Here is a 23,885-nt window from a genome sequence, read left to right on the forward strand (position 1 = left end):
AATAAAAAAATAACACATTATAACAAAACTCTGAGGTACTTTGCAGCTAAACCATCATCCTGTATTATTTTAATTTACATATTTGCAGATTAAATTAAAAAAATATATATAATATATACATTATATATATATATATATATATATATATATATATATATGATAGGGCTTAGAAAACTGGGAACTAGAAGTCTCGCCAAGCACGCTATCCATGTTTCCTGCCTCTGCTCCAATCAAACGCATTTTGCATGTTAAAATTCAGATGACTTAGAAAAGTTCAGGTAAGCATCGTGGACATACTGTAGCATGATCTTAGGTAATTGGGATTAGATGTACAGTATGAACAAGTAATTTTGGATTTTGTACAAGGATACTGTAGCTAACATGCATTGTACTGTTTTATTGACAGAAGTCAAAACCAATCATATGGTCATGCTTACCATTACGGACAGCAAGTTACTGCATTAATCAGAATTGACAACAGTATTTCAGAATGTTCCCCACATAAGAGTACAGTTTGCTGAAACTCAAACAACAGATGCAAAAGAGTTGAACAGATAAATGAATATAATCTCAGGAGGCTCTCTTATTTCTGTTAGGGACAGATTTTTTACATAAACTACATATTTGTAAGCCTGACAGTATAAAATTAGACCATGATAGTAACTAAGGAGATTGATATGGTAAAAGGGCTGGAGGGCACAGGCTCTAATTTTCTGTACTCAACATTTGCTCTTAAAGCTGTTAAATACGTTCTAAATTTGATAGTGAAAAGCAATGTAGAAGTCAGGGCCAGTGCACACATACTGTCTGACAAGCATATGCTTTGGGGATGTAGTCAGAATCCCAGTGGTCAGAATCCTGACATTAGAATCCTGACTCTCACAATACCGATGGATGCCCAAGGTGAATATTAGGGTTAGGGCCATGCACTAAGGGGATGGTTAGGATTAGGCTACTGGGGGTGGTTAGGATTAGACTGCAGGAGAGCATGATTAGGTTTAGGCTGCGGGAGGGTACATGGGGTGTATAAGGGTTAGGGTTAAAATACTCACCACGATCTGTCTGCATTCTGAGCATCATGATTCCGCTCTCGGGATTCTGACCATTGGACTCCCAATATTTTAATACCAACCCATGCTTTGAATTATTTCAAACAACAGTCTAGAGCAGTCCACTGTTCTGCATTAGATTGCTAGGTACAAAAGGTCAACATGGTCAAATGGTTGACATGTCAAACGTCAACACACATATGGATGACACAATTTGTTGTTTTTTTAAAGTTTTTTCAACATTTACTATCCATGTTGGCAATGATTGGGACTAGTAAACTGTGTCGAGTGCAGTGGTAGTGGAGCGAGGCACCTTGCCCGAAGTGTGGCGAGCGACGCAAGCATGCAAGGGTACAGGTTTTGACTAATTTGGATTATATATGGTTAAACATACAAAATAGCACCTGAAAATCCCAAAACTTGTGTCAACCTTTTAAGTGTCTACCATTTTCATGTCAACCTTTTCATTGTGTTGACCTTTTGTACCTGTCAATCTTTTGTGGTGTCTACCATTTTGAAGTCAACCTATTGACCCTGTCGACCTTTTGACCCAGTCAACTGGTATGTCAACCATATGGGGTCAAACTATTGACGGTCGACCCAATTATCTACACCCCTTGCAACTGGACCACTGGTATTAGGCATGGTCCCCACAAGATAGTCCTCTGACACATGCTATAGATTAGGATAATCAGTATTATTGGATTTAAAGGGGCCCAAACAGATTTGGATTGAGATTTACTAATTGACAGATTTTCAATGCCACTGTTACCTGCAGTTCTAATAAATCATAACCAGGAGGGTTTTTGCATTTAATTTAATTGCCTTTTTAATCCCACGGATTTGAATAGCCACGGTTTAGTAAAATTGGACTATGTGGGATTTATTTAGCGTTAGGGGGGAATTCAATCAGCCGTGATAATTTACTGTGGGCTAATTGATCCCCCGGGGCTATTGAATTAGCCCTGAAGTCAGCCTAGCTGCAGTTAGCATTGTGGATTTTTTGGGGGACCTCAACAGGCTCTGAAAAATATCTGTGAAAAATAATCTGTTTTCATGAATGCAATAGCAAAAACACATGGGTCTGTGAATTTATTATGAATTCTGTGTGTTTTCTCCCTGAAAATAGATACGTTTTCTGGCGCAAACATTAGGCACTAACTAAATTGACTGGGGGGAAAAATTGTGTTACACAAAAAATTGTGAAAACAATGATTGTGTCTAATTGAATTCTCCCCTAAATTGTAAAAAATGCACCTTCTGTAAAGGAGATAAACATCTGTATTTCACAATTGTGTCCTAAAATAGAGCATATAAATATTTGGTAGCCATTACTATTAACTCATAAACGTGTTCTCAAAATACATGTGACCCAAAGTAGTCTGCACTTCAGAGAGGCCTGGATAACTTCTGTAGGCTGGCAAACTGTTACTACAGTATACTGCACTTCCCATGATGCCTCTGAGCCACCTCTCAAGGTACACACGATAATTAAAGCCCAAGTTTAAATATGGAAGCAAGTTGGGAACAAGCACAGATTGACATAGTCACTCCAAATGCAAAGTTATAAGGCTGATGAATAATTGATGCGACCAGAGGGACCGAGAAGAGGGGGTACTAATTACATAGCCCAGGGCTTGGAGGAGGACCCTGTGTCAGCTGCTGAGGTGACATTGTGATTTTTAGTGCTGTGTATGATTTGTGGTCATCTGTATGCTATTACGAACAACTACAGGCAATTTCTCACATCTCCATTTTTGGATAAATTGGTGTAACTGTCTTTCAGATGTCAGCAGTGGCATCATAAGGGAGTTGTGGGGGGGTTGATGCTAGATTCAAGTGGGCTAAGGGACCTTTTCCGTCAGGGGGAGAAGCCATGATACAAGGGGGAGTAGCTAGGCCAGCGGGATAGTTCTTCTACTAGCCACGCCACCAACTATTACCTTTAGTAATCAGGTGGCGAGCGAAGCGGAGCGAGCCACTGAGCCCGAAGCGTGGCGAGGGTACTTTTCGGGTACCCTGTTCGGCCGCAGCTCCTCCCCCTGGTGACGTGTCTCCTCCCCTAGGTACGTCAGAAGGTCCCTTCTCCCATTCCGACATAGAATCAACCGTTGTGGGGGGTGCGGCCCGCACCCGGGTGTCACCTGCTGAGGGGTGACACCAAAGTGCCGGCTCCTGTTCAGTGACAGGAGCCGGGTGCTGGGTGCTGCACTGTAACATTACATGCAGCAAGCTCCTGTCACCGTGCAGAAGCCAGCACAGCAGGCACGCCAGTCTCCGGGGGCAGGCTGCATCTCCTGGACCCCGGAGTGATGAAAACGGGGTTTGGGATGCTTAGCCCCGCCCCTCCTGTGAAGCCTCCCCCCTCACGAAGTCACGCCTCTTTTACTCCCGCGGCTGCACCGGGTGTCATTTTGGTGAGTTACACCTCTGGATGTCAGCTACTGTACGTGGGCTAAGGATGCACTGTGGGCGTAGAGCCGATGCAAATGTGCACTGATAGTGATGACTGCTACACCAACATACATATGGATGGGGGCCGTGAGGACGCAGAGATGCGTGAAGACGGGCATACTAGTGATTATTCACATTTATTTCAATGCACACAATGCAATTGTTTTTCCTTCAGACTTTCATTCAACTCTGCATTAGCTCCATAACGGGCACAGAAGTGCAGCACTATAAGCCCTATAGCACAATACAGAAGTGTTACTGCAGCCTACTAAACTGGAAAGCAGCTTTGAAGTTGTAGTTCTACAACAGCTGGCACTGGACAGGTTTTATAGTTTATGTCTTGATTTCTTCCTTCTTATTAGAATTCACAGCAAGACTCAACTGCAGCAAACCTGGCTGCCCTGGCATTAAGAGTATTGCTACAATGTGCACTGATGGATGGTCTGAGACAGGCATGAACTAATGTGCGTCATTTAACTCAAGCTACAGATGTAAAACATTGAAACCATTTGTATCTGAGTAGTACAGAGAACGTAACATTTTACAGTGTAATTAAATCACTGCTATCAGAACAGCTTCAGGCTTGAGAGGCACAATAGATTAACATCACTCATATCTGGGACCAAAGTGCAATTTGCTTGTTGCCGTGTTGTTTGTTACATCTGCATGGAAATATTACATACATAAATAGGCTATTTTGTTTAACTCATTTCTATGCGACAGAAGCTTCAACCACTCAGTTTACAACCTGACGTACTTTCATTCTTGGCATATTCTTCAAGGCTCATATTAAGAGGTAAATCCTGCGGCAGGACTATGCACTTATTTCTCAAGTGCCCCATGAACAGCTGCAGTCCTATTAGTGCAAACACGCTGAGACAGAAGACTGTGAGAATCATCACGTCTGAAAGTTTCTTCACCGCCTGAATCAGAGCTCCCACGATGGTCTTCAGGCCTAAAATAAAAAAAATCCCAAAAAAGTCAAGGTGCCTGTTTTTATCATTTTAGATTAAGAACAGCATCAATGTATTAAATAACAAGTTGAAATGATCTTTCCCCAAACCTCTGCTGTGTTACTAGGGCTGAATACAGTCTCATCCCTAGGGCAGCATAGAAATTGTTTCGTGTTTAGTACATTGAGTTTTCTGTTTGCTACTTAATATTTACCAACTGCCTGTTATTGATGGATAGGGGGGGATGGGGGGGATGAGAACACCGGGCGCATAATTACTAATTCACTAAGAGGGACTCATGCTGAGTTGGATGGAGCTTTGGGCCTGACGCACATAGTTCAGCAATGTTTTGTGACTGGAAGGTGGCTTGGTGCACACCTTCTGGGTGTGTTATGGGAGTGTCATGGGAGTGTCACTGCCAAGTTGGCCGTCCATACTCAGGAGAAAGATACTGCACCTGCCATAGTTTCTTTAGAGGCACCAATCTGTATTTTAGCACCTATGGATGCTGACAGTGGTAATCTCAATCCTTGCACATTCAGAAACACAGATGTACAGAAAATCAGGGAAGGGCTTTATAGTGGCATTTACCATGGCTGCGTCTCCCCCCAATGTGAATCACGCCCTTTATGTCTAACTCATGAGTGCAAAATGTATTTTGAAAAAGGCACGTTTGTCTAGCCTCGCTGAGCTGGTTGTAAGCGGTAGAGGTAGCCAACCCAGCAAGATTAGCATATGCACCTCCTTTTTTGCTCCTGCAGTCCACAGGAAATGCAAAAGGGTTATGACTAGGGGGCATATGTATTATACCCACACGGCACGCATCATGCTGGTATAACGCTTCCTGACTCGCTTCTTTACCAAGGCGAAGCAGAAAGCTACACTGACAAGATGTATTAACATCTTGTCTTCCGGAGTGGGGGACTGAAAACTCCTCCCTCCGGTGATCCCCACCTCAGCAAACAGCGCATCAGCCTGTGCACTAATTGGGGTTTCCCGTCACTTTATGAATAAAACGACACCAAAAAAGTTTTAAAAAAAACTCACGTTGACCTTTTTACCATGTCGACCTTGTTCATATCGACCTAATGACCATGTCGACCGTTTGACCATGTCGACTTAATGCATGTCGACCAATAGTGGTCAACCTAAAGACTGTCGACCTAAATCTTGTCAAACTAATGACCCATACTCGTTAATTTTTAGCTTTATTAAAACGATGTTGTTGCAGAAACATTGGTGGTCGTTAATTATTAAGAAGTAGTGGGTGGTTACTGGGACTCCCAATGAAATGTGTGTAAGTGGATCATGTGAGGAGGTCTGATAGACATGTAGCCATAATTGGGTGGTTTAAATAATGTACAGGAAAGTCTAAAGGGATATTTAAAGTATACCTGAGGACATGTGAAATAGTTTGGGGATAGCGGGATATATTGAGGGTAATTTGTAATTGGTGGTCTTACGGTGTGTTGTGTACTGGGGTAATTTTGGCGAGCATCAGACAAAAACAATTTTTCTTAACAGACAAGGCAGGGATATGAAGGATGAAGAGGGAGGGAGAATGGAACAGAGTAAAAGATAATATGAGCGATAACTGTGTTTGGGTGAATATGTAATACTGAGATTAAGGTAATGTGCAGCCCTTTTATCAGATAGTCTGTCACTTTTTACAATGCAGATTTTATAAAGTTCATTTGTCACCTAAATGCAGTGGCAGAAGCAATTTTGTGGGATGATCCAAATTTTTTAGAGTGAGGATATAAATGATCTTGAGGTACTCGTGACCTAGTGAAATGACAGCTGCAAAATCACAAATAAATGTTTCAGCCCCCAAAATGTTGTCTCAAATGGCATGTACAGTATGTGACAGATTCAGTTGAAATTCAACCTGGTGCAAGTTACAGTAAGTATTTTAGAAAAAAAAACTGTAGCCTAATCGGCCAGACTGAGCACTAGTCCAGTGACACACGGTACTTTTTATAAGAGGCATTATTACTGTATGTGTGTTCAGCGTTAGCAGTCCCCTCCCCTCCCCTATCCACTACAACAGAAATTGGGAGACAGCCATGACTATTTTTTTTTTTTTTAACCAAGTGGCAACAGTTGTCATATTTAGGCAGGAATTCAATTGTTTTATCTTGCCTCCTATATTCCTAATCTAAGTGACTGGAGCTATTCAATTGTTTGCACTGCTGGGCGCGAGTGCTGCATTCTTGTGCCCAAAAGCACAGGGTTTAGCGGCTAAACCCATGTAAACTACTGGGTGCATTTCCATTAAGGCATGCAAATGGTGGCTAAGGTGCCCAAAATCCTGACTTCAGAAACAGATTTCTGCTCGCACCTCAGGAGGATGCAAGCAGAAATCAGCTAAGTGATGGGGGTCTAAAAACAATTGAATAGCTCCCATCACTTTAGACAAGAGCCCAAAAACAAATGAATTTCCCTCACTGAGGCTGAGAGAAATATTGATATAGGTTTTTTTAGCCATATTGCGACTGCAATCCTGTGCAAGGTTAATATGGCTCCGACATCTTACTTCCAATGGTCATGCTGCACGACCATAGAGGGTCGATGATCAACCAATGTCCATCTGATGGTTGCATCTGTGGTGGTTCACAGACACCTCCAGTCAGCATCTTAATACTGTACAAATCCCAGTGGCTACATCATTTGCATATTTTTGCACAGCTACTGCCCATAGTACCCTAGGCAGTAGCTTTGAGACACCATAATGATGTACTTTTAATGCTCTGTTAAAGAGAAGGCAAACTTCAAGGTTTTGTCCACACTTTTATTACTGTTATTATTTTCCATGTTTGTACAATGCTGAAAAACATATTTGATCATCTTATTAACAATTGTTGACTATACATATATATATTTTATAGGAAACTGTGAGAACATTTAAATTAAATATGTTACCCATCTTTGCCAACCTAGCACTACTTAAGAACTTGTGCCCTAATGTAACGTGTTTGTGGTCCCCCTCCATTGTCTTCTGCAGGTTGAACCCAACCAGATGAACTATCTGATCAAGTACAATCATTTTAAATTACATCTAGCATTTCATTGGCTGCTATGGGCAATACATTTGCCTATTATCTAGAGAAGTTTTTGTTTAAATCTCCCCTAAGTCAATTCAATCCTATGTAATAAAGCAGAATAAAAGAATCAGAACCTAAAAGTTAAAAGAAAAGTGGTAAATAATGCAACTCCAATTTTATTGTCACAGCCTAAAATTTTCGATGCTCGAAGAAAGGTGAATGTTTGTGAGTTCCACAAACTCAATATGAAGTTCACACACAAACACAATGACAGACACAAAGAAACAGTTGGATGTACTAAAATAGGCCTAACACCTCACACCAATTACTTCTTACCTGGGATTACAGAAATAGTTTTCAAAGCTCTCAGTACTCTGAAAGTTCGAAGAGCTGAAACATTGCCTAGGTTTACAAATTCTGTTACATACCTGTAATGGAAACAAATGCACTTAGAATTATAACTTCCAATGTAAGCATTCTTTACAGACTGAAAGTTTGTTGCATTATGCGTCTTCATTATAGCTAAGATAAATTGAAGACTTTTGAAAGCTTTAAAAAATTAATATCAAAGACCAAAGTCAGTGACACATGTCACAGCAAACTATATTACGTAGCTGTTTGCAGAAGGTACTGTAGGAATCATCCTGAACTCCACAAAAGCAGGACAATGTAGACGGCTGTCAGTGGCCATAAGCAAAGTATTGAAGGCATATAAAGTTGTCACAAAGCTGATTCTTATAACTTTCTAATTATGAACAAATCATAGCTAGGTAAATTTTGTAAAGCCTGAGTTTACTTTGGGTTACATTTAGAAACATAGAAACATAGAATTTGACGGCAGATAAGAACCACTTGTCCCATCTAGTCTGCCCCCCCTTTTTTTTTACCATTTTTTTTTATCTCAAACTTTATTTGATCCTCATTTCTTTGTAAGGATATCCTTATGTCTATCCCATGCATGTTTAAATTGCTCTACTGTCTTAGTCTCTATCACCTCTGATGAGAGGCTATTCCACTTGTCCACTACCCTTTCTGTGAAGTAATTTTTCCTCAAATTTACCCCTCCAGACTCAGTGCATGTCCTTGTGTCCTATTGCTTCTCTTCATTTGGAGAATGTTTCCCTCCTGGACTTTGTTAAAACCTTTGATATATTTGAAAGTTTCTATCATGTCCTCTCATTCTCTTCTCTGCTCCAAACTATACATGTTGAGATTTCTTAGTCTTTCTGGGTATTTTTTGTGATGTAGGCCATGCACCATTTTAGTTGCCCTTCTTTGTACAGTCTCTAATGTATTAATATCCTTTTGAAGATATGGCCTCCAGATTGAACACAGTATTCTAGATGAGGCCGTACCAATGACCTATACAGTGGCATTATTACTTCTTTCTTTCAGCTGCTGATTCCTCTCCCAATGCAGCCAAGCATCTGACTAGCCTTCCTCATTGCTTTGTTACATTGCTTACCTGCCTTTAAGTCACCTGATATAGTGACGCCTAGATCCCTTTCCTCCTCGGTAGTTTCCAGTATAGTGCCATTAATACTATATTTAGCCTTTAGATTTTTGAGACCCAAGTGCATGATTTTACATTTTTGGGCATTAAACTGTAATTGCCACACTCTTGACCATTCCTCTAGTTTACCTAGATTCTCAATCATTTGTTTTGCCCCACTTGGTGTGTCTACCCTGTTGCATATCTTTGTGTCATCTGCAAAAAGGCATTTTTCCCTTTAATGCCATTTGCAATGTCACCAAAAAAGATATTAAAAAGCACTGGTCCAAGTACAGATCCATGGGGTACTCCACTGGTAACATTTCCCTCCTGTGAATGCACTCCATTTACCACAACTCTCTGTTTTCTATCCTGCAACCAAGATCTTATCCATTCAATAATCCTAGTATCCAATCCCAAGATTTCAAGTTTATTTAGCAGTCTGCGATGAGGAACAGTGTCAAAAGCCTTACTAAAGTCTAGATAAGCTATATCCACGGCTGCACCTTTATCCATCACTTTAGTCACACAGACAAAGTCAATAAGATTTGTTTGACAAGATCTCTCCCCAGTGAATCCATGCTGTTTGGAATCCTGTAAATTGCTGGATTTGAGATAAGCTACAATTCTTTCTTTTAAGAGTGTTTCCATCAATTTCCCTACTACTGATGTAAGACTCACTGGTCTGTATTTGTTTGCCTCTTCCTTGCTTCCACTTTTGTGCAGTGGGACTACGTTCACTCTTTTCCAGTCCTCTGAAATGGCTCCTGTAGCTAATGACTGGTTAAATAATTCTGTCAATGGTGCTACCAGCACCTCTTTAAGTTCTTTTAGTATCCTTGGATGTATCCCATCTGGCCCCATACATTTTTCCACTTTCAGCTTTGAGAGTTCTGTTAGGACCTTTTCCTCTGTAAATGTACTCGTTTCATTTTCCTTAATATCCCTGCAATTTAACTGTGGCCCCTTCCCCTCTCTTTCAGTAGTGAATACTGAGAAAAAATGATTACTAAGATTATCTGTTATTACATTGGGGGTGATTCAGAGTTTAGCACAGCTACGATCAGGCACACTGACATGCGGGAGGACACCCAGCACAGGGCTAGTCCGCCACACATGTCAGGCCCAACCCCATCGCAGAAGTACAAAAGCATCGCACAGTGGTGATACTTTTGTACTGTAGGAGTAACTCCCAGCCAGCGCTGCTACTGCGCGCTGGCAGGAGTTGCTCGTCGCTGCCCGGGTTGTCGTGACGGCCTGTAGGATGCCACTATCTGCCTTTCAGGCAGACCTAGCCAGCTTCTATGGGCTGCAGCTGATGCAGTGCATTGAAGCCAGGAGTATGCGAATGCGAGGTACTGTCACTGCTACTTCATATGAGCCGAACACGGCATCAAACTACTGTACATTTTACAGATGCTGGGAACTGGCCGGCGGCGGGGACAAAGACAGCAGGGACCTGGCAGCAGGGACTAGGGACCCAGCAGCACGGCCAGCAGCAGTCCCCCTCCTCCAGCGAGGTAGGAGCTGCCGCTGGTCCTGCTGCATTAACATATCTGAGCATTGCCAAGCCAACCACATCTGAATCAGGCCCTATGCTCTTTCAATGTAGCTCCTACAGACCACACAACATTAGGGAAGTATGGAGAAAGCCAGAGTAAGATTGAGCTCTCCAAGATGAGCTACAGAACTGTGCTAGGCAAATTGCCAAACAGCTAACATAAACAGCATATCCAGAACATTGAACTCCAAGGAAATACATTATATAAGTGATAGGTGATGGTATTATTATCACTGATATCGAGATACTATTAGCATTGTATAGAAATATGTGTTACAATAGATTATACAGTACATATGCTGTTTCTACTGTATTTAGAGAGGGTGCCACTTCAAGTTTCTACTGTTAGTTTCAAGTCTGGAGAATTAGTTGATGAATGTCATAATGAAATAGTTTTAGAATTTGGAACAAAATATCTTTTAAAATATTGGACTACTGTGTACTGTACATCACTTCTTCAGCAGATAACAAAGGCTCTAAATATAAATACTGCAGTTAATAAATCCATTTCCAAAATGAAATGAGAAAGGTTTACTTACGCCAGCAAGATGACACTGAAGTCAAGCCAATTCCAGGGATCGCGCAGAAACGTAAATTTTCCAACACAGAATCCCCTTGCTAGGATTTTAATCAATGATTCTAGTGTATAAATCCCTGTGAATGTGTATCTGAAACATACAGATAAACATTGGGTACGTATACTGATGTTAATATTAACATTTATTAATAAGGCGCCACAAAGTGTCCACAGACTTTTCACAACACATGTATCCGATCAGAAGTACAATATACAATAGCACACACACATATATATACTGTATAGGGTTCATCGATTATTGTACATCATCCTCTTGCTCTGAGTGTCCTCCTTTGAGCTCACACCTTTTAGGTGAGGAGGTCATTCTTGCTTCAACATCTTAGCAATTTGGTGTATGTCCAATTGGTCGTAATTTTAAAAGTGACTATGTTACACGAAATTATGTATTAAAAACTTTTAAACAAAGTTCTGTTATTAATTTGTTCTTTTTGTCGGGTGAATATTTCTGGTGAGTGGGTTTCTCTGTAGGCCCCAACTGGGAAGGCTTTGAGAGGAACAGACTTCGAGAGAACCTACAAATACGTGGATGAATTGACTATCATTCAAACATCTTATATACTAGCGCACTCTGAACTTGTTTTTGTGTTTCCATTTTTAAAATCCCTATTAACAGGGGGACTTTCAGTAGTGCTGCTTATTTATAAGCGCAGGAAAGGTATTAAATCTCTTTATATATATATACAGGTTGAGTCTCCCTTATCCAAAATGCTTGGGACCAGAGGTATTTTGGATATGGGATTTTTCCGTATTTTGGAATAATTGCATAACATAATGAGATATCATGGTGATGGGACCTAAATCTAAGCACAGAATGCATTTATGTTACATATACACCTTATACACACAGCCTGAAGGTCATTTTAGCCAATATTTTTTATAACTTTGTGCATTAAACAAAGTGTGTCTACATTCACACAATTCATTTATGTTTTATATACACCTTATACACACAGCCTGAGGGTCATTCAATACAATATTTTTAATAACTTTGTGAATTAAACAAAGTTTGTGTACATTGAGCCATCAAAAAACAAAGGTTTCACTATCTCACTCTCACTCAAAAAAGTCCGTATTTCGGAATATTCCGTATTTCGGAATATTTGGATATGGGATACTCAACCTGTATATATATATATATATATATATATATATATATATATATATAGTATAGGATACTAAATGTTTAGGATAGAGAGTACAATAAGAATTACTGTAATTATACTGTAGATTATAAAATCAAGTTACTATTTATAATATGTAGAAGCAAATATTATACAAATTACAAAAATGTGGATATCTTGATTTGACTATAAAATTGTCTCAGATTGTCTACAGTTAATCAGATCATGAATAATTAAACTTTTTGAAAAAACCTTGTTTGCTGTTAGATTGTACAGAGCAATCATTTCTGCACATTTAAATAACACTACAATATTTATTTTAGAGTGCATTAAAGCATTCTCTTTCAATGGAACGTTAGTGCAGTTTAATAGAACATTGACAAATATCTAGAAACAAATCTACCTATAACAAACTTTGGATGGTATTTATCAAAGCTTGGAGAGAGCTAAAGTACCAACCAATCAGCACCTCACTGACATTTGTCAGACACAGCCTGTAAAATATCAGAAATGGATTGGTTGGTACTTTATCTCTCTCCACTGTATCTCTCACCAAGCTTTGATAAATACCCCCACAGCAAATGATCAAAAGTGGTATAAATCCAGAAAACTGGGGGCAAATGTAATCCAAAATATGTGACTCTATTGAATAAAAGGTAAAATTAGCAGTATATATTGATAGATTGGAAAGATCAGACCATACCACTCAGCTCAAACAAGGGGTCAGAGTTACTTAATGACTTTGTTGCGATTACTGTTACCACAATGCCTGTAGGTAGGCCACAACTTCTGTTAATTTACCCTCTAGTTCTTTCCCAATGTCACATTTGTTTGAAACTATACTTTTTAACAGTAGGAGGCCTATGTAATAATGCGGTTTATGTACTAAGCCTTGGGTAAAGATAAAGTTGTCGAAGATAAATTATCAACCAACCAGCTCCTAACTGACGTTTTTCAAACACAGCCTGTAACATGGCAGTTAGGACCTGGTTGGTTGGTACTTTGTTTCCATCCACTTTATCTCTATCCAGGGCTTAGACCCTAATATCCATTACATTCCTCCGTATAAAATCTGTTATGTCTCAATCTAATCCAAAATGTTATAAGTCTTGGCTACAATTTTCAAGAGTAGTCACCCTGAAAGTAAGGTCTATATTTCTCTTATTTCCCACAGTGAAAACTGCTACACAGTCATCTACAATATGTCACAATGAAACCACAACTGTGTGTTGGCTCACCATCTCCATAAAAGGCAAACTAGCAGATCTTGGCACAGCAGTCTCCTAATATAATGGCTACAACCAGGGAGTTTGCTTATACTACCCGTAAAGTACCCCACAGATCAAAATCATTTGTATATAACCAGCATCTCCAATCCCTTCATGAATGAGTTCTTCCTCTATCATGTTTTCCTTTTCTTGGGAGATGTCCATTTAGTTAGGAATAATCTCTCACTGAAGGGGAGTTGTAACAAACCTTTTAAAGAGGGCAGGAGAAGAAGATCTCCACAGCAACCAATCAACTTTTCCCAATAAATGTAAAGAATAGCTTATTAGCTGCTGCTATGTGCAACATCCCACTTCTCCTCTTTAGAAGGTTTAATACATCTCACCTAAAATCCACTGAGAATAGCGTATATAACAGACATCCACATGGCTTGACTCTCAATTAACCTACTATTCAGGCTGATATCACCTGACTAAGGGGGTAATTCAGACCAGATCAGAGATGTGCAAAAAACGCACATACCAGATCCTGCCCCCCCCTGCAGACATGTGAAAGCATCACATGGCGGCAATGCTTTCGCATGTTTTGAGTAGCCCTCTGCCTACGTAGCCTGCGAAAGCAGACAGCTACCTGCCATGTTTTTGGTCGCAGTGGCTGTGTGTGATGTCAAGCAATGGTATGGACACGCCTCCACTGTTCGGACCACGCCCCTTAAATGAAGCATCAATGCCCACAAAACTCATCATCAACGCCCTGTTCCTGCCCTCTCCAGGTCTTAACCTGCCTTCTGAAGAGAACGCAGTTTAGGACCTTGCACATGTGCGTACCGGAGTACGCGCATACGCAGATGTGCAGAAATCACTTCATAGTGATTTTTGCACATCAGCGACGGGGTCTGAATTAGACCCCAAGTTTTGCCTCCACTCTCCCACCCCAGCTCTCAGCTACATTCTCAGCTATATTCCCAGCTTCTCTTGCCCTGCAGATTGCTGTGATCCAATTGCCCCTGCTTGGAACACAGAAGTCTTCACATACATTACTAATCTCTATTATTATTGCTATTCTTAAGCAAAACCACTTCATTATAGAAAATCACTAACACAACAATTTATAAGGTATAGACTAAACAGTGAAACAAGATTACTTCATGGGTGACAAAATGAAACATTCAATGAACCAGTGATATGGGTTGGGCAAACAGAAAGGATCATTAACAATGGCCATGACCGGGAGAGCCTGGAAATATGGATAGTGCCGGGAAACAATAAGAGGATGGGGTATATTCAATTGAAGTCAGACACTGCCGTCTTGTCGGAAAGACAGCAGTTTCCGACTATTTTAGGTTTGAAGGGGTTCTGACCTATTCAATGGAGCCCTAATTTTTCCAACAAGTCGGGAATTGCGACTTGTTGGAAAGCACGTGGATCGACGGAATAGCCGCCGATCCGCGTGCTTCTGTCGTACACGCGGCCAAATTCAACAGTTTTTTGCCCCATTTCTGAAAATGTAATTCTGACTTTAAAAACTGTTGGAATTACATTGCCAAGATCGGACAAATCCTGTCGGATTTGACCGTTCGTTGAATAGTGCTTTGTTGGATCCTTTCCAACAATGCATGTTGGAAAGGATCCAACTTCAACTGAATATATCCATAAGAGAGACAGGGTATAACTAAGAGGTGAACTGGGAAAAACAAGGCAGGAGGGCATATCTAGACCCAATATCTGTTGGTTGGCTATTGGATAGTAAATCTGGGATGCTCTCAAAATACTAGCAGTCGGGATCCCGAAAGTCAGGAGATTGATAGCAGGAGCCCGATGTCCAGAATCTCGACACATCCCGGAGGTAAGTATAGGGGTTGGGGGGTTAGACACTAGTGGGAAGGTTAGGTTTAGGCTGTGGGGGAGGGGGGGGGGGGAGAGGTTTACGGGCATCGGATGGGAAGTGCTCCTGTTCACTCCACACAGTCCACACTAGAGATGGTTCTATTCAAACCACATCTCTCAGGGGCATCTCTTAAACATATCCATCCAAAGGGAGTGTAGCATACAAATGGAATGGAAGCTGGTAAAATTATATACAGTATAATATATATATATATATATATATATATAGAAGCATTTAATAGTGGAACATCCCAGTGTAATAAAGAGATAGAAGCTTGGAATAATACTGAATATCTATTCTAATATGATGTCCATTTACTTTTAATGCTCTCTGTATATACTTACTCTACGTTCTTGGTCCATTCCGGGGGATTACTCATGGTCATAAACACACAGTTGGTGAGAATAGTGAACATTATGAGCATGTTGAATAATGTAAGCCATGTCAAGGAAGCTATACATTAATATTTTGTTATAATATTTTGTAAAGTAAAATAAATGCAGAAAATCAATAACTCCGACTGTTGTAATTTAATGGCATTTCTTCATCACATTGGAAATGCTGCTATCCTAGAGAGTTAAGTATAAGCTTTTTTTGTTATTTTCTTTTTTCCGTTCCCAGGAAATGTACTGGTAAAACAAAACTACCTATTGAAAAATGGAACAGCTATTGTGGCAGACATTAAAACCAAATAGTGACTCACACTAAAGTGAATAGGAAAAGCAATCGCGCAATGTTCATGAAAGAAAGAAAACTACATTTATGGAACACCAGCAGATTAAACTGTATGATGCTCACAATGGGATTTTTGGCATTTAAAGAAAAAAACAATATTCACATATGCATTTCAGTATATATATAGTAATATGCAAAAAATGCATTCTAAAACATTTCTGTACAGAAAGGTCATTTACTAGCAAAGTGCAAAAATTGATATAAACCCATCAGAAATTTTCTAACTTAACTAAATTGCTCAATTAAGATCCATTTGCAGATTTTACTTCAATTTTCCCCAGTTTGTAAAGTATGCCAATATCAATGTGTATTAATGTTGTTCACATAGGGGATGATGCGGAGATGACAGCTAGTCTGATGTAATTGCTTTGACAATGAGTGTATACTTGCCCGTTTCCGGATTTGTACACAGCTGTGTGACTAGTCCGCCAATATTCATACTCTAGGTTTGGGTGTGGTACGCAGAATGTCATCATTCAAAATGTCGACAACATAATGTCTTGCATGTCGACATTCAGGATGTTAACATGTTCAGATTACGTGTCAGTACCCACAATGTCAACAGTCACAACCTCAACACTGATATTAATCGCCTCCTAACCCTAACTACAGCTTAAGCCTGACCCTAACAGCAGCCTAACCCTTACCCTTATTGCAGCAGAACCCTAATTGCACATGCCATTGCCGACATTGAGATTGTCAACGCTCATAATACTGTCATAATGTCCATATTGACATTGTGAATGCTGACATTTAGACTGTGTCAACATTCTGGTGTTGACATTCTGTATGTCAGCATACAGTATTGACTACAAAACCCTTATCACCTCCTTTACCCTCCTGGATAATTCATCTACTGTTCACAGTACCCTTCTCCCTTCACAGTTCCCTTCACCCTTCACAGTTCCCTTAACTCTTCACAGTTCCCTTCACCCTTCACAGTTCCCTTCACCCTTCACAGTTCCCTTTGCCCTTCACAGTACCCTTCACCCTTCACAGTACCCTTCAACTAGAGCATATATAGACCCAAACCACCTGACTCTGCACACAAACTCCTCCCTGCTTTCTGCAGAAACAAACTGCTACAGACTGCTTTTTTCTACTTTAACTGATTGCTGTATTTATAGCCTATACAGTACTACACCTAAACAATACCAATGTGCATAGGTGAACCCCATAGAACAGTATTTTTTACTCTAAAGTACATCAGTCCCCGCCCAGTGGAAAGGTAATTATGGAATATTCTAGAGTCAAGGTAGAAGGAGGGTTGATGTTCCACCAGTAATGCACAAGTATGCTGGGACACAACTGGTTTTGAACACAAGTTGGACCCACCCGCGGATGCAGCAGTGTGTACATACTGTATACTGACCGCTCTGTGTGCCATGTATATACACTGCATGTGCTGGGTGCAGTGGCTGATAATGCACAGGCATGTCTGTGCAGTTGAACCACACAGTTGAGCAGTTTTGCCACACACACTGTAAGTCAGAAGCACCAGCGCAAGTTACAGGAGCATGCCAAAGTGGATTAATATGCCCTAAATGAGTGTGTAAACTTGGCGGAATATGTGGATGCCGTTTGTGTGGAAATATATGCAATATAAGGGAAATATGTGCATTAGTACATGCTTTACTATCCCCATTAATTGGTAAGGAGGGTCGCTACCTAAGCTATGAGATGAATTGAGCATTTCAGCTTTTTAACACATCTCATAGCTTAGGTAAGGACCCTCCTTGCCAATGACTGAGGACAGTTTATCCCAGCGTCGCACTGGGGCATTAAAGGGATGCATTGATATGGGCCCATACATAGGGGTGTGGCCAGCCTCCAGAAGGGTTGTGGCCAGCCTCCACGAGGCTTGACTAACCATTAGAGTGTGCATGGTCTAGGCCCCTTTAAAAAATATACAGAAAATATAGTAAATACTACTAGTGCATGCATGTTCCAAATGAACAGCAACAATTCAGTAGAGAAAATAAAACAAAGTCCTGTGCAGTATAATGTAACATATGTATAATGTATAATGCAAGTGCACACTCTGGATCCTGATCCATAGAGGAGGGGGTGGGACCTCAGGCAGTGGGACCCACTGGGTATTTCATCTGTGCCCCTGTGGGCCAGTCCAACCCTGGTTTATCCAATGATTGATGAAGGTCAACAGCAGCCAATAGGTTAGTAAGAGTGAGGAGTAGGGATGACCAGCGATGATTCAAAATCATTGATGGTCTATGGCTGATGTAGAATAGTTTTTTCCATAGACGGAGGAGAACCAGATGGTTTCCTGACATTAATTATATACAACCTTCAAATATTTTTTTCAAGGTGTCGGGACACGGAGTCTAGCTCCATCTCCCGACACTCTCGTAAAGCTCCACCTCTGGGCTCTGATAGGCCCGCAGCTTAATGACTAGTAAAACAGGGGTGAACATTGGTGGGTGAAACCATCAATGGTCCCCTTGCAGATGGTTTCAAACCATCAAGATTGCCCATCAATGGTACCATCGATGGGCAATCCCAGGGGCACCGACACCTTTGCCGGGCCGTGGTAATAAGAGGGGGCATGACCATTGAGGGGGAGGCGAGGCCAGACAGCTCAGTTCAAAATAGTAAAATACATTACTTCCATGCTGCCGCAAAGCGGGGGGGCGCCAGTGTCAGAACCGGCGGCTGGTGGAGACAGCAGTGTCAGATGTGATTGCTCTCCTTCCTTTCAACATGCAGGGAGGCAGAACTGGCCACCGCTGCAGCTGCCTCTCTCCCCAGTTTAGCACAATCTGGGAAAGAGGCTGCTGCAGCAGCGGCCAGTCCTCTCTCCCCACCCAACGCGATCTGCAGCAACAGAGAGAAGGGGGAGGATAGCGAGACCCAGGACCCCCCAATGGGCCCGGGTAAAGAGTACCCCTCCCCCCGTCTGCGCCACTGGATAACCCACAAATGGCCATCCCTAGTGAGGAGGGTATTGCTGGTAATTGGGTAGAAGTTTGTGGTTTTTGTACCCTTCTGGGGTCACTTTTCATTCTGAACTGGAGGAACCCTGTAAGTACAGGCAGGTAATAATGTCCTATCTGCAATAACTTGTTTTTGCAATTTCAGCATCTTGTCCATTACGCTTTTAGATATTCATCCCTGCATCTCAGGGTACTTGTTATAATCACTCAATGCTACTGTAACTTAGGGGTCTATTTACTAAGCTTTGGATAGAGATAAAGTTCATGGAGATAAATGATTAGCCAATCAGCTCCTAACTACCATGTCACAGGCTGGGTTTGACAAATGACAGTTAGGAGCTGATTGGCTGGTACTTTATCTCCGTCCACTTTATCTCCATCCAAGGCATAGTAAATAGACCCCTAAAGTACCAGACGGATGGCGGTGAGTCTCTCATAAAGGATATGAGTGCACCAATATCTTTATAGCTGCTTGACGGAGAGGGTTGAAAGGAGTTAACATGTACAAGGCAGATGTGGCACTGAAGCGGAAGATTGCCTTCCCTCTGTTCAATACTATAAAGGTCTGAAAAAGAAAAAAAAGACAAAATGTCAGTATCACACAGAGAATTTATGGAGTATACATTTTTCTATATTGTAAATTGATATCATCATTCATGTAACATTTTCTTAGACTGACACTCCTGGATCAAGATAATAAGGGTCTTTTAGTAAGTGCAGAATGTGTGAACACACATTTCTTTGTGTCAATGCACTAATTTGTTCAGCTAGATTATAGTATAGGTGTGCATAGTGTGCACCAGCTATGGAGCTCAGAGGTGATGGGAGACTGGCAGGGCAATGGCCCAACATGTGATGTTAGTGTGAATGCCCCATCCAACACTGGGCCTGGTTAATGTTTGTAAGTAAATTACATTTTCAAGCAACTGGGCAAAACCATGTGGCACTGCAGGTGGGGCAGATGTAACATGTGCAGAGAGAGTTAGATTTGTGTGGGATGTGTTCAAAGTCCAGGGCTGTTTTTACCTATGGGCAGCAGGAATGCAGCCCCCAGGTAAAATCCGCCACCCAGCCAGTGGTGCAAGTGGGCGGGTACGGGTGGGTACGGCGTACCCGTAAGAATTTAGCCGTGGGTACGCCGTACCCACACCGACGGGCCGCCACTCCTCTTCCCTCCCTCCCTCTGCTGCTCCACGCCGCACACGCCGCACCCGTCGTCCCCGCCGCACCGCCGCTGATGTGAGGGGAGGAGAGCGCAGCCTGCGCCTCTCCTTCCCCTCAGTCTCCGGTGAGTGTCTCAGTTTAATTCAGCGCCGATCCGTGAGCCAATCAGAGCTCGCAGTGCGAGCTCTGATTGGCTCACGGATCGGCGCTGAATTAAACTGAGACACCCGCCGGAGACTGAGGGGAAGGAGAGGCGCAGGCTGCGCTCTCCTCCCCTCACACAGACAGACGGCAGCGGTGAGCAGGGGAGGAGGGGGGAGGGAAACGTATACCTGGCACTGGGGGATATCTGGCACTGGGGGGGCATGTTATACCTGGCACTGGGGGATATCTGGCACTGGGGGGGCATGTTATACCTGGCACTGGGGGATATCTGGCACTGGGGGGGCATGTATACCTGGCACTGGGGGATATCTGGCACTGGGGGCATATCTGGCACAGGGGGGCATATATACCTGGCACTGGGGGATATCTGGCACAGGGGGGCATGTATACCTGGCACTGGGGGATATCTGGCACTGGGGGGGCACGTTATACCTGGCACTGGGGGATATCTGGCACAGGGGGGCATGTATACCTGGCACTGGGGGATATCTGGCACTGGGGGGGCATGTTATACCTGGCACTGGGGGATATCTGGCACTGGGGGGGCATGTATACCTGGCACTGGGGGATATCTGGCACTGGGGGCATATCTGGCACAGGGGGGCATATATACCTGGCACTGGGGGATATCTGGCACAGGGGGGCATGTATACCTGGCACTGGGGGATATCTGGCACTGGGGGGGCATGTATACCTGGCACTGGGGGATATCTGGCACTGGGGGCATATCTGGCACAGGGGGGCATATGTACCTGGCACTGGGGGATATCTGGCACAGGGGGGCATGTATACCTGGCACTGGGGGATATCTGGCACTGGGGGGATATCTGGCACTGGAGGCATATCTGGCACAGGGGGGCATATATACCTGGCACTGGGGGATATCTGGCACTGGGGGCATATCTGGCACTGTAGGGGCATTTCTGTATCTGGCACGGGGGCAATGTATATCTGACACAGTGGGGGCATTTGTGTATCTGGCACTGTGGGGCAATGTGTATCTGACACTGTGAGGTAATGTGTATCTGGCTCTCTGGGGACATTTGTGTATCTGGCACTCTGGGGACATTTGTGTATCTGGCGCTGTGGGGCAATGTGTATCTGGCACTGTGGGGTAATGTGTATCTGGCACTGTGGGGCAATGTGTATCTGACACTGTGAGGCAATGTGTATCTGGCACTCTGGGGGCATTTGTGTATCTGGCACTCTGGGGACATTTGTGTATCTGGCGCTGTGGGGCAATGTGTATCTGGCACTGTGGGGTAATGTGTATCTGGCACTGTGGGGCAATGTGTATCTGACACTGTGAGGCAATGTGTATCTGGCACTCTGGGGGCATTTCTGTATCTGGCACTGTGGGGCAATGTGTATCTGGCACTGTGAGGCAATGTGTATCTGACACTCTGGGGACATTTGTGTATCTGGCACTCTGGGGACATTTGTGTATCTGGCACTGTGGGGCAATGTGTATCTGGCACTGTGGGGAAATGTGCATCTGGCACTGTGGGGCAATGTGCATCTGGCACTGTGGGGCAATGTGTATCTGACACTCTGGGGACATTTGTGTATCTGGCACTCTGGGGACATTTGTGTATCTGGCACTGTGGGGCAATGTGCATCTGGCACTGTGGGGCAATGTGCATCTGGCACTGTGGGGTAATGTGTATCTGGCACTGTGGGGCAATGTATATCTGGCACTGTGGGGCAACGTGTATCTGGCACTATTGGGGTCATACGTGTATCTGCCCCTCCCCCCATATGTGTATCACGCCCCCATTTTCATTGGCCACGCCCCATGTGGCATTTGGCCACACCCATTTTTTGCGCGCACCCTCCTCCTCCAACAGGGGAGGAGCTGCCGCTGGTTCAACCTGAAATCTAAATTGAAGTGTAAAATTAAAAGCAGCCAGTATTTATCATGCCCAGAAACAATATAAACCACTCAAATCTAGATCTCTCTGCACATGTTACATCTGCCCCACCTGCAGTAGAACATGTGTATAAGTAAAGCAAATTATCAAGCAACTGGGCAGATAATCCAGCTCTGCCAACAGGCGTTTCTATAATGGGTGCAATGGGGTAAATTTACTAAGATTCGTATTTTCCAGTTTGAGGTCAAAGTTCAATCACGAATGACATCGAAAGTGTAAATATGCAACTTTTTGAATTGATTACGACTAATTTACTAGGCTGCCGTATTCTGCATTTTCGGGTTTTCCGATGTCGATGTCATTCGTTTTTTTTGGCAGTGTTTTACGTGAGTGACTTGTAAAACACTGCCGACTTTAATACAATGAATCTCGGCCGGATCTGAGAGATCCGTGCTGGGCTTCATTGTGCACTTTGTTATAAAAAAAAAAAAAAGTTTAAATGTAAAAAAAAAATTGCGTGGGGTCCCCCCTCCTAAGGCAAACCAGCCTCTGGCTCTTTGAGCCGATCCTGTTTGCAGAAATATGGGGGAAAAATGGACAGGGGTTCCCCCATATTTAAACAACCAGCATCGGGCTCTGCGCCTGGTCCTGGTTCCAAAAATACGGGGGACAAAAAGCGTAGGGGTTCCCCGTATTTTTGAAACCAGCACCGGGCTCCACTAGCTGGACAGATAATGCCACAGCCGGGGGTCACTTTTATACAGTGCCTTGCGGCCGTGGCATCAAATATCCATCTAGTCACCCCTGGCCGGGGTACCCTGGGGGAGTGGGGACCCCTTCAATCAAGGGGTCCCCCCCCAGCCACCCAAGGGCCAGGGGTGAAGCCCGAGGCTGTCCCCCCCATCCAATAGGCTGCGGATGGGGGGCTGATAGCCTTTGTTCAAAGTGTTTGATATTGTTTTTAGTAGCAGTACTACAAGGCCCAGCAAGCCTCCCCCGGAAGCTGGTACTTGGAGAACCACAAGTACCAGCATGCGGCGGAAAAATGGGCCCGCTGGTACCTGTAGTACTACTACTAAAAAAATACCCCAATAAAGACAACACACACACACCTTGAAAGTATAACTTTAATACATCCATCCACACCTCCATATACACATACTTACCTTATGTTCCCACGCAGGTCGGTCCTCTTCTCCAGTAGAATCCATGGTGTACCTGTAGAAAAAATTATACTCACATAATCCATGGTTGAAGGCTCCTCTGCTTGTAATCCTTTTGTAATCCACGTACTTGGAAAAAAAAAAAAAACGGATACCCGACCACGAACTGAAAGGGGACCCATGTTTTCACATGGGACCCCTTTCCCCGAATGCCAGAAACCCACTCTGACTGATGTCTAAGTGGGTTTCTTCAGCCAATCAGGGAGCGCCACGTTGTGGCACCCTCCTGATTGGCTGTGTGCTCCTGTACTGTATGACAGGCGGCACACGGCAGTGTTACAATGTAGCGCCTATGCGCTCCATTGTAACCAATGGTGGGAACTTTCAGGTCAGCGGTGAGGTCACTTTCGGTCAACCGCTGACCTGAAAGTTCCCACCATTGGTTACAAT

At 42.9% G+C, this 23,885-nt stretch overlaps 1 protein-coding gene across 4 annotated transcripts in view; it reads right to left on the reverse strand.

Moving 5' to 3' along the window:
* Positions 1-23,885, reverse strand: part of LOC134944763 (sodium channel protein type 2 subunit alpha-like) — a 329,999-nt gene that overhangs the window by 149,389 nt on the left and 156,725 nt on the right. For 3 of the 4 annotated variants that reach the window (XM_063933606.1, XM_063933605.1, XM_063933604.1), the window contains exons 1-4: positions 15,731-15,816; positions 11,093-11,221; positions 7,837-7,928; positions 4,261-4,458 (exon numbers count right to left, since the gene is read on the reverse strand). In XM_063933606.1, coding sequence (XP_063789676.1) covers positions 4,261-4,458; positions 7,837-7,928; positions 11,093-11,221; positions 15,731-15,810 — 499 coding nt within the window. In that variant the 5' untranslated portion in view covers positions 15,811-15,816. Of the gene's footprint in view, positions 1-4,260; positions 4,459-7,836; positions 7,929-11,092; positions 11,222-15,730; positions 15,821-19,518; positions 19,638-23,885 lie in introns of those variants that run through there. The other variant, XM_063933609.1, reaches the window with a different exon arrangement.

The sequence above is a fragment of the Pseudophryne corroboree genome, chromosome 7 (genome assembly GCF_028390025.1).
Source record: "Pseudophryne corroboree isolate aPseCor3 chromosome 7, aPseCor3.hap2, whole genome shotgun sequence".
NCBI lineage: Eukaryota > Metazoa > Chordata > Amphibia > Anura > Myobatrachidae > Pseudophryne > Pseudophryne corroboree.